The following is a 12430-nucleotide window of genomic DNA, read 5'->3' as shown; positions in this document are numbered from 1 at the left end:
AAGTCTGTTGGATAATGACTATTTTTGAATACATCCACATTTTTATTTTTATTTTTTCCAATGAAAGATTGTATATTGATGAAGATTGCATCCCTGATGTTCTTCCCACTATACACCTCAGTTCTGATTAGCTTTTGTTTTTCTATATATTTCATGTGCTTCAGACAAAACTCATATTCCAATGGACATAACACACATTTGTTATTTCTGAAATAGCAAATTTCTATTAATAACAGAACAGAAACATGAACATGGAAAAGACATAAAATGTATCACATAACTAATTCTTTATTAGGGATGACTGAGAGATGTGCCAGAGATGAGGTGTATTCACTTTCAATAACACAATAATACATAACATAACTATAGCATCAGTACTATTACAGTTAAAGTAAATGGTTCAATTACTCATAATTTTTTTCAGTTTTTCTTTAAAAAAAAAAAAGTTTTACATGGTTAAGGTTAAAAAAAATCAAAATCAATAAATATAGCAAATTAAAAACTCTGAATTTTATATGTACAAAACTATACAATGCATAACACTGGACATGGCTAATGCACAGGAATGTGAAAGGGGATGTGTAATGCAGAGCAAAGATTTTACTGTAGTTTCATTTGGCCTCTTTCTAGCAATATGATCTTCAATGTACAATTATAAAGGTAATAAATGCAACTACTGCAGAATGTATTACAGAAAAACAATGATGCAGTAAATCACTCTGGGTCGAGGCTGAGTATGCATCAAAAATTATACATGTTTTCTATGACAGTATGTAATCAATTGAAGCTGACTATGCACCAAATGATATGTGTATTCTATGAGAGAATATATATAATCAATTAAGCCTGACTATGCAACAAATGATACGTGTTTCCTATGACAGTATGTAATCAATTGAATTTAGAACCTGAGAGCTCGTGTCTTACACTGACACAAATACATGGTAGACTGGGGCAATTGGTAAATAACATTTCCTGAGTCAAGTTTTTATTTTATTTTCTACTCAAACTTAAATTTTAGATTTAGGTGAAATAAGGCATTCAGAATATTATTGTGGTGTGATCATTTAGGAAGAATAAAAATAAATGTATGTTGTGTTATGTTTTTATTTTGATATTGCCAGCTGGCTATAGTCATACGCTACTTTTCATATGACAGTTTAAAGTGGCCTTTTCAATAGTAACGTAAGTTGGTTATATTTTGATTTGGTGAGTTGGCAAATATTGATATTTGTGCAGTATTCCAGCTCACCAATACTGAGAATTGGAATGCTGTATATAGATAAACATGGGGTTTATGGAGAGGGCTTGGTACCTACGTACTTCCATTCCAATCATTTGAGCCCTTAATTGTCACAAGAAAATTGTGGTTATGCATCGGTAATGCATATTTTGATTGTAAATGTAATTTACATTTTCTAAATCAAATTGCAAATGTATTTGAAAAATACACTGTGCAGAAATGCATTATAGAAATGACCATGAAAATCACTACAGGATGTCTAATACGATTTCTATAATGTATGTAATGTCAGTAGGTTCAAAGTTACAACTATTAAAGATTATGAGGCATAATAATGGGCATATCTCACTAGCATTTACAAGAAATATTATAATAACAACTTTTTTTGAAGAGTTGAATTCAAACTAAATTTAAAAACCATTACCAATATATGTGCTGTACCTAATAAACCCGGAATTGCATATTATACATATTTCTGTAAATTAGGTGAAAGAGAGCTATTATGTATAATGATGACACCAAATTTCACTTAAAGCCCAAATGACCCTATATTTTAAAGCAGTTTATAAGATTCTTGGTGCATCAAAACAAAAGGTGTTCAAAGTACTACATTTGTTTTTATTTAAAAGGTAGCCTCAAACTGTGTATAAAATTATGTCTCCTGCCATTCTTCTTAAGAGAAGGACTCTTGCTGTCTGTGTTGAAGCAGTGGTCTCTTTGTAGAGGTCCAACATGCTCCCCGATCAGTGGAAATTAGGTTTAGGATTATCCATGGTCTACTGGTTTGAGGCAAATTCTGAGGGTTCGAGATTTGCAGTCCTGGTGAGTTTTGGTGTAGATTTACCTGGGAGGAGTATTTAAAACCATATTGCACTGCACATTCTTTGAAGTATGGCCAGCAGGCTTAGAAGCGACAATACAGGTGTGTTTGTTTAAGCCAGCTACCTCACCATGAAAAGGCAAACACAGAGTAACCATAAAGGTTGATTTACTAAAACTGGAGAGGGTGCAAAATCTAGTGCAGCTCTGCATGGTAGCCAATTAGCTTCTAACTTGTTCAGATAAGCCTTGACAAAAAAAATGGAAGTTGATTGGTTTCTATGCAGAGCTGTACTAGATTTTGCACTCGCCAGTTTTAGAACATCAACCTCATAGTGTCAGTAAGTTTGAAGCCATTTTATTTTAGGGAAAACATAGGGAAAGATGACAAATTACTCAGAGAAAGATTGAGGTCAGTTAGGAAACTGTACTTTAATTTTGATTGCTAGCCCCCTTGGACAATAAACCCCCTCGTTGCATTATTTTATTTTTGTTGACATCTTTAAAAACTTTTATGTCTTTCATTAAATTTTTTTGGTTAATTTAAGGTAAGTTATCACTTTTAGCTTCTGTTATATTCTTTGCAATCTTTTGTTTTTCTGCATGGCTTTCCTTTAAAAAATGAGTTTTTGTTTTGGGGGTTGGTATTTTGGGATTTCCATTTGTTTTGAAGTTATGTTGATAGGGTTTTTAATTTAGGTTAAACGTTTTTTTTTGCTTTACTGCACAGTAGCTCTAATTTTAGAGGTGGTATTTTGTGTTTTTCATGTTCTTTTTAAATGATTATTGTATGTTTATATTTAGCGTTTTTCAAGTTTGGGGTGCTCAAAGCATTCACTTGGTACAGATTATCTGTTCTTGGAGCTGCCTTTTGTTTGCAGGAAGCTGTTGCATTGTTTAAAGGAGAAGTCCAGCCTGAGCTCATTTGACTGGGCTTCTCCTGTTTTTAGCCGAGAGCAGTCTGAAGTTCACTCTCTGCCGTCACCGGAATCAGTCCAGGCACCGCGTCATCCCGACAATGAAGTTTGGATCCGCCAGGTGCCTGGACTGATGCCGGTCTCAGCCTCTCAGCAATCTGCTAAGATGGCCGCTCCCCGCTCAGTGCTTCAGTGAGTGTGGAGGAGTAGAGATGAGAGCTGCTGATTGACATTCAGCAGCTCCCTTCTCGGGGATCTGTGACAGCCGAGTCATCGGTGATGTTCGATGGCTCAGTTCTCAGTGTAGAGACCCTGGGGAATAGATGCAACATCAGTCCCATGCTGAATTAACCTAGGTAAGTAGGGAAACATACTTCTCTTTTGAAAGAAAAAATAAATCAAAGTGCAAGAACAGTATTTAAACATCCTTACACTATATCAATCACATTCCCCACACCCCCCATTCACATAAATACATTAAAAGTCTAGCATACACCATTTAGGCCTACTACCTCTAATTAAATCTGCCCCACTGCTTTCAATTTAAATAGTTAGTTCAGGCCAATCTGGCCCAAATTAATTGTTTACTCACCAGAACAGTCTGGCATCTGAGGCTGCAGCAATAGATTGTAGTAGAATTGGCTATGTACAAGCTGTGCTGTGCCATCATAATGTCCACCTTGGTTGAACAAAGGCAGATTTATCCATCACAACTATTGAATCAAGGCCAGAGCTTTCTAATCAGCAGGGAGCATCAGCTGTGCTAAATATTTTTAACTTATTTAAACTAAAAGTTCAGTTTGAGAATCAGCTCACTGCATCACACGTTGCATGTACTGGATATTTTTCCTTCGTATGATTAGATGTGTGATTATTTTGGCATCTAAAATATTATCTGTTACCCCCCTGTTAACATATATGTTAATTTTACTAATTTCTGTAACGATAAAGCATATTTAAATACTTGCAAGCACATACTAGTATTTTGGCTGTGTTTTTAATTCTGTATATACAGACAAAAATATAGAAAAATATAAGAAACGTTTGATATTGCAAATTTTAGGACTGCACAGTAAGTTTCTGAGTGCCACAGCTAACACCTACGTATTTCTCTATGTTTGCTTTATACAGATAATCAGATCTATACACATTGTGCATACCCACCAGCAATAATAACACTAAATAATAATAGTAACAGTCAAATCTCAACCTGAAACCACATCATAGCTGTGGAAAATTTTATCTACATTCAAGTGAATGAGATTTTTGACCAGCTTTGGGTATAATGCCTACTGAAAAGTGCATATTTATCTCTTCAAACATCTTTTTAGCAACTCAATATCTTATCCATAACTCAAGGAAACAAAGAGAAAAAGAAACAAGGCAAGGCACTTAAATGTAGAATACTCGTACATCATAGAAACACATGCATCAAAAATAGTTCTCTGTATGTCTTTTACACAAAAAAAAAATCTAGTGTAAAATATGAATACCCTCAAGTTATATAATACATTGCAATGCACTCTATATATATATCCAAGGCCCACCTAGGGAAACCAATAGACAGCACCATTGTACACCTATATAATACCTAAAATATAAGCAGATATTCATGCCAGAGGTAGTAGTGAATAGACCCTGTGTGAGATACTGAGCTAATCTAGTAAATATAAAATGGGGCATGTTTATGTAGCTGTGAATATTACTGTCACCATGTAATTTAAGACACATGCACATGAAAGATTCACATGCAGTGAATATTTGGTGAATGTCAAATACACTGTTTTATAAATATGCTCCCGAGTATTTTATTCAAAAACAAATAATCTGAAAATACTGTAGTAATCACTGAAATACAGTTTTTGGACTGATCAAAAATAATGTAACTTGTTTTAAAATATGTTTAAAAACTTTCTGTACATTGGCACTATGGGCTTCATCTTAAAGCTGAACACCAGGCAAACAGTTAGATGAGATTCATAATGGGAGAAAATTTTACCTGCGGACAGATTTATATTTCTGTCCACCAACTTCTGAGATTTACAAAGCTATGCTACACAGCAAACACGTGTCTGGTAGGGCAAAATAAATGATTTTTCTCTCTGCTTTAGTTAAAGAGGAGTTCTGTCCCCCCATGAACATTTTTTTAAGTCAGCAGCTACAAATACTGAAGCTGCTGACTTTTAATATTAGGACACTTACCTATCCGGGTTCCTACGATGTGGGCAACCCAGTTGATTTTCTAAAAAAACGGTACCTGTTCCCCCCTCTCCCTGAAAGGTGTGGCACTGGAAGGGGGAGGAACCAGATAAGCGGAGGTTCCACTTTTGGGTGGAACTCTGCTTTAGGTAAATCATGCAGGTCTTGTCCCCCAGCCTGTGACAGAACAGTGAAAGGAGAATCAGCAAACTGATGAGCTTCTCCAATCAGCATGTTCTTTGTTAGCACATGAGCAAGAAACACAGCTGATTGGCTTCACATGCTACTTCTTCCTCTCCCACTTTGAGCTTTGCTGTAAAGTGGGATTGCAAGAGGATCATTCCAAGTAATTTCAGGTATTTAAACAGCGTGCATTGAAAAAAAAATCAATATAATTTAATAAATGCAGAGCTGTCTTCAATTGTGCTTTTCTTACTACCTGCAGATCAGCTTTAATTTTGTAGGGTGCACTAAATTCCATGAGTGGCAGGCACACTTGCACCGTACAAAGCAGGCAAGTAAGCTTCTATGCTTATTTCATAGACTGCCAGCTTCTCCCCTTCTAGCTATGTGCTCCTCTGCTAGCAATACACCTGACACATAGACACTTAACCCACCTTTCTAATGCAATGCAATACAAGTAGATAGGATACATTTTGCATTCTGTTGCATTGGACTGATAAAGGACACTCCAAGGAAATTAAAAATTAAAGAGAATTTATGAGGACAGATATATACCCTCTCTCCCCCAAAAAAAAAGATCTAGCATGATTGTCGGTGATGGCTGCAATATAAGCCCTACCCCACAAATAAACCCTAGTTAAAGTAGTTAAAGTAGGTCTTATTTTCAGGGTAAGGTTTATTTTCAGGGAAACAGGGTAGGGCTTATTTGGGGGGTAGGGCTTAAATTGCAGCCATCACTGTCAATCACACTAGGTCTTATTTTTGGAGAAACAGGGTAGAAGCTGTCACTGTCGACCTGTTTCTTATGGCAGCTCCCATATTTCGATCTTGGCAGTTCCCTTTAAAGTACTTACAGAGGGCACACCATATCTGCTCAGTGCTAAACTTATTCATGAATCTGATGATTAGGGAACCTATTTTGCACATAATATTTAATACAAGTATAGTGCCCTCTACTTTTAGGTAGGTGCTTAGTGGTGTTTTTTGACAGTATAGGATGTAGAGACAGGTACATTTAACCAAGGTCCTGCTTTTTACTAGGCCTGGTTGTTTATTTGGGGATGGGAGTGTCAGAGTAGAAGGGGGGTGTGGCGGTCTACACTTGGGCTCAGGGATACCTCCTCTGCTTGACAGTGGATTCTGCTGGAAAGAGAGGATAGGCTGAGATCTGAGTGGCAGGAAACCCATGTAAGAGAATTGACCAATGATTAATTTCTACGGTCAATGGGAGGTCTCTCATAAAAAGGGGGTCACATGCTCTGGGAGAAGCATGCTTGGAGTTGAAGGGCTGGAGGTCTAGGAGTTCAGAGATCCCGGAGCCTCTGGGAGGAGGCTGAAGGCCCTGGAGTTCAGAGATCCCAGATCCGGATAGCCAGAGGCGAGTCCAGGGAGGCTGAAGTCTGGCCCCTGGAGGGGAAGTCAGCATGTAGTGCTGGAGGAAGACCGGGCGTCCCATGCGGGAATGTACTGGACAGCGTGGAGGAGGAAGTAGGAACTAAGCGGAAGGAGGAAACTGGGAATCGATTTTCTGTGAGTATAACATGGACTGTTGATTGGGAGAGAGCAACGGGAGTGCAACCCAGTAGAACTACTCAGTAACTTCATACTGTGTATCCAAGGGCCACAGTATCAAACACTTTCGAGGACTGAGGAAAGTTTGACAGCAAAAGTCATGGAAATAGGCAGTGTGGCCTGTGACTTTGGGGTCAACATCCACAGCATTATTCAGAGTGATGCTTATCTGTCCATATTGGAAGTGCAACCTAAGAGAGAATTTGGAACCAGGAAAGGAAGGCTTTAAGGGACTTAACTAACAAAAGCTACGGCTACAGATTGGTACCCTTTTTGACCTAAAACTGGGGTCAGATGGGGCATCTCATATACCCTATTGAACATCCCACCAATTTATACTCAGAGTAAAGCATTATAAAATACAAAGTTCTGACTATTTAGTGTCATGTAACTGCATGGGGGATCGGAAGTGGAGCCATCTGACAAAAGGTAATGAACAAACTCAGCAGCCCCCATGGGGGTACCGCTACACAAGAAAAGTAATTCAAACACATTCAGTGTCAGAGCTAAGACAATTCTTCTCAAAGCCGCAATCCAGATTTAAACTTGTAACGGAAGTTTGAATGTAATTGGTGTCACATCAAGCAGAGAAAGGGAAATAATTGCACAGCACAGGGTATAGGATGGTGCCTTGAGTGCTCTTTAATCTAGGTGTGTGTACACTGCACTAGTTTTGCTCATGGAGTTCAATAAAGCATATATATCAACAGTAAAGTCCAGAGGAGCTCTGCTAAGCACAGCTAGAAGCTGCAGGACTTTGAGTGCTGAGTACACAAATCTTAAATAAAGCAAAAGTCTACCTAAACCATTTAACAATAGAACTCACATACATACAGTATATTTAATTAGCTTTAATGAACTGGCAAAATACAGGGTGTAATTTGTCAACTATGACTAAATATATTCGATTACCTGATATCCAATAACCATATACAGAAAGAAAGGCATTCTTTCTGCTACTTTGTCTTTTTTTTAAAGAATTTAGTTCTTGCTTCCTTTTTTTCAGAAAACCCTGCAGACAAAAATATAACTAAAGCACATTTGCTGTATACTTTTGAAATAACTGAAAACAGGAGTTTAAACCATGCTGGAAGACCTCTTTGACAAACTTTGCTGATTTCCACTATCGTTTGCTCCCTGTTTTCTAAACTTGATGTTTAATTCAAAGCTAATAATGCACAGAGGTTCCCTTTTTTAAACTTTCCCCTAATGAGACTGAATGTCTAAAAATGGCTAAATGCTCACTCCAGTTCAATGAATCACTTCCATACTGTCAAGTACATCATAGGGCATGCTACATTTACCACTGAATAGGTCAAAAGATTGCAAGTGTGATTCCAGTAATATGCTCTGTGCAGTCTCTGCAGCAAACAAGGGCCTGTAAGTCTTGTAATGTGGATAACTGCATTTACAGGAATTAAACATATTTTTTAGAGGCAAGTATTGCCTTACATAAGTATTTGCTGCAAACTGTACACTGGGTAATGCAGAAACATATTTTACATTAACTGGTTTAAATAGAAATGTATATTATATTTACTAACAGTTTCTTTTTTACATTAAACATCTATTAAAAAATCTCTGAATTAAATACAAATAATGGATGCAATCCTTGTACTGTTCAATATACAGTAAAGATTGGATAAGCCAGACATCACAGAATATATAAAACATGGTTTGTTCCAAAGATAGGTAGAGCACCAGAGTAACAGTACACAGTGTGACAACAGTGAAACAATCAAGGAAAAAGCTATATATGCAAACTTTTTTGTAACAGATGTTCATCATCCACTTGATTAAAACTGAAGAAGCACATTGGTGAAACAAGTACAAATATGGTGAAAACAAGCAATAATAAAAATGCAGCAATTTTGATCCCAAGGCTACTGTAATACATAAAACAATGGCCAATATATTTTTAACAGATTCATACTCACAGCACACAAAATAAATATTTTTGGGAAGAATAGTAACCAGCCATAATAATCCAGCAAATCAACCATTCCCCTAAAATTATACTCAGTCAAGGGTACCTGCATTATCCTTAAGGAGCCCATGGACACAGCCATCAACACTCGACTTGGCTCAAACTTGTTGGATCATAAGGTCTATGTAATGTATGCCTCAGTGATTATGCCAATTGCTAATATGATTGTTTCAGTGTACAGAGAGCATATATCAGCAAGTGCATAAGGGGCACATTCACTTAAATAGAGATAAACAAATTTTAAATTAGGTAGGTGTAACATACTAGTATAGTTTTTCTGCACCTGTTAAAGAAGGTACTATTAGTTTTCTTTTCAAATTAGTTTGCCTTCATATAAAGTTATATGGAATATTATCTATAGAGTATGTATTGTGCTCAAAATACAGTATCCTGTTAAAAGTATAAATGTGCTTCTGATTAAATTACAAAAATTGTTAGAGCAAAGCAGAAGGTATACTTAAAGTCCCCTTATCCAGCTGGACACCACCATTCAATCACACTTCCAACCCTCTATTTTGCTGCTGAGAATAATTAAAATTCCTTGTTGTCCAGATATCTTACAGCCCTTTCACTTATGTGATGTTCCCTTTGCCTTGTCAAATGAAGGTAGCCCTAGAATGTTTTAGGGCTTACACAGGGGTTCTGTTCCTTGTTTGCTTAAACTATCCCTCCAACTCTCTGCTAAAATGCTGTTAAGCCAACCTCATACTTCGAGTGCACCAAAACTACAGACATAGCTTGTTTTACTGCTTGTTAAGAATATGTAAATCCTGCAGTCATTGAAATCTGTAGCTGCAGACACTGTGGACAAATGGATTTTCTAATTCACAACAGAGGCACTCTCTCCTTATTTTATCTGGCAGCAGTGACGTGGCAGCCTGCCAGCCCTCTAATGTTTACACACCAAATATATGCAGAGACTCTGTTGTGATTTTTGAAGATTAATAACTCCACAGCCCCTGAAGCTACAGAGGTTACCTAGGGCTTGTTTTAAAGCACCTTTATTATTAGCTGGGAACACATAAACACTTTAACGTCCAAATGGGCAGAGGTGCACTTAAAGATAAGAACAACAGTCACAGGCAGATGCAGATGCATGTGCAAAGCCTTATGGGACAGCAATGTTATCTGCAGGTGTTTCCATGATGATTAGGAAGATTGTTCATTTTTGAAAAGTAACACTTTTTGAAAAAATGTGAGATGTCTTATGCAATGGAAATACCAGATGTACTTGAATAGCTCCCTAAACCTTTCTTTATAGTTAGACAATAGCAGCAATAGATGGTAGCATAAGGCCATTAGTGAGTGGGGTTAATGACCATTTAAAAAAACTGACCATCAGAATACAGAAACCAAATGCATATATTGCCAAAAAACAAAACAAAACAAAAAAAACTTAAAGCATCATTTTCTTGCTACCACTTGATAAAAAAAGGCTTGAGCTTAGGCGCATTCAACACCAAAATATTTCACTGCAGTTCACTGCAACTAACCCAAATTCTCTGAGGTACAGAAAACAAACAGGTATAAACATAGTCCCACACATACATCAAAAACTGTGGATACTCTGATCTTTTCGAAATTTAAGGAAGCACCATGATTGGTGTTCTTCATTGTCAGAACATTTTGGAAAAAGTGACAACTGAAGAACTGAGGTGAATTTTGAAGAAATACTTTCCTTTTTATAATAAATCCAGTTGGTAGCACCCTTATGACAACAAAGTGCATTCACACTGCACTGTGAGGTAACAATACTGGGCCGTATTAACCTAATGCCCAGAGGTTTTATTCTTAGCATAAAACTTGAGTCATTTTTCAATGACTGAAAAAGTGCTAGAGGCAAAACAATGCAAAAAGCCTTTGCTATTTTGACTTAAAAATAGTTCATTCCCAATGACACTGCTCAGCTACTTTTCGTGATGAATTTCATGTAGCCACAGAGACATTTTGTCTATTGGAATCAGTGTTCACCTCATCAATACCTTCCCTTCTTCGTCTTACTATATCAGAAGATACCAATGAACTGACCCTGCCTTGTTTGTTTGCCGAAGTTTTGTTGAACAGTACGCCAAGGCTATCCACAAGTCCACCTTCACTTTGCTGTACTCCTTGCTTTCCTATATCTGTTGCTGAGGTGTTATTTCCTATCACTTGCAAAGCAGAAAGACCTTTATTAGTACTGTTGGTTGCTGTGGCCTGTGGGCCATGTTGAATATCCATTGGGCTTTTCTCTATTGACTGTTCATGTAAGACACTTGCAACACTTGGGACCAAGGATACTGGCAGTATTGGGCTAGGGTGGACTGCTCCTTCAGGAGCTCTAAGTTCCAGCGCTGAGTGCTCTGAACTTGGGGTTAGGCTGGTGGGGACAATCTTTTTACTACACGATTCACAGCACAGCTTGTTATATCCAGGTATAGAGCAGTACCGTGCTAAGACTTCCATCTGACAGAATATTGATTTGTCTCCTTGGCATACATCTTCTGCGGAGAAAAAGAACATTTATTATTATTTTTTTTCCCCATCTAATAAACTGGGATATTTCAAAATCATTAACAAAAAAAAAAAAAAACAGTTCCATATTTAAAATGATACATCGATTGTTTTTGGGATCCCTGGGCCTGAGCAGGTGTGTTAAATTTGGCGTCATTGCTCTAGTTCTCTCACTGGAATTGTAACATGGCACCTCATGGCAAAGAACTCTCTGAGTGTCTTGCTTACAGTCAAGCATGGTGCTGGGAGTGTGGGAGTGTTATCATGGTCCAGGGCTGCATGAGTGCTCCTGGTACTGGGGAGCTACAGTTCATTGAGGGAACCCTGAATGCCAACATGTACTGTGACATACAGAAGCAGAGCATGGTTCCCTCCCTTCATAGACTGAGCTGCAGGGCAGTATTACAACCTGATAACAACCCCAAACACACCTCCAAGACAACCACTGCCTTGCTAAAGAAGCTGAGGTTAAAGGTGATGGACTGGCCAAGCATGTCTCCAGACCTAAACCCTATTGAGCATCTGTGGGGCATCCTCAAACGGAAGGTGGAGGAGCGCAAGGTCTCTAACATCCGCTAGGTCCATGATGTTGTCATGGAGGAGTGGAAGAGAACTCCAGTGGGAACCTGTGAAGCTCTGGAGAACTCCATGCCCAAGAGGGTTAAGGCAGTGCTGGAAAATAATAGTGGTCACACAAAATATTGACAGTTTGGGCCCAATTTGGACATTTTCACTTAGATGTGTACTCACTTTTGTTGTCAGCGTTTTAGACTTTAAGTGTGTTGAGTTATTTTGAGGAGACAGCAAATTTACACTTGTAGCACTAACTCCCCGAAGGAGCTGCTGGTTTGATTAGGCTTACTGTTACCTTCTTCACCTCGGTTTGCGTCTAGGGGTTTCCTGTGGTAGATGGCCCAGAAACATTAGAAACGGACGACAGATCCGCTTAAAGGGATTTTTTATTTGCAAAAACATAGTTAACGAACAGTCTCTTAGTATAGGATCAGAGGGTTAGAA

The 12430-nt window shown here is 37.9% G+C and overlaps 1 protein-coding gene across 3 annotated transcripts in view; it reads right to left on the bottom strand.

Moving 5' to 3' along the window:
• Positions 1-270: 270 nt before the first annotated feature.
• The window catches only part of ADAMTS14 (ADAM metallopeptidase with thrombospondin type 1 motif 14), a 308575-nt gene continuing 296415 nt past the window's right edge, over positions 271-12430 (bottom strand). For all 3 annotated transcript variants that reach the window (XM_077454435.1, XM_077454434.1, XM_077454436.1), the window contains exon 22: positions 271-11403. In XM_077454435.1, the coding sequence (XP_077310561.1) occupies positions 10847-11403 (557 nt within the window). In that variant the 3' untranslated portion in view covers positions 271-10846. The remainder of the gene's footprint in view (positions 11404-12430) is intronic.

This window comes from Lithobates pipiens, unplaced genomic scaffold (assembly GCF_037356315.1).
Source record: "Lithobates pipiens isolate NorthernLeopardFrog02 unplaced genomic scaffold, aLitPip1_a1.2 Scaffold_25, whole genome shotgun sequence".
Classification (NCBI taxonomy): Eukaryota; Metazoa; Chordata; class Amphibia; order Anura; family Ranidae; genus Lithobates; species Lithobates pipiens.
This window is presented reverse-complemented; position numbering and strand designations above follow the sequence as displayed.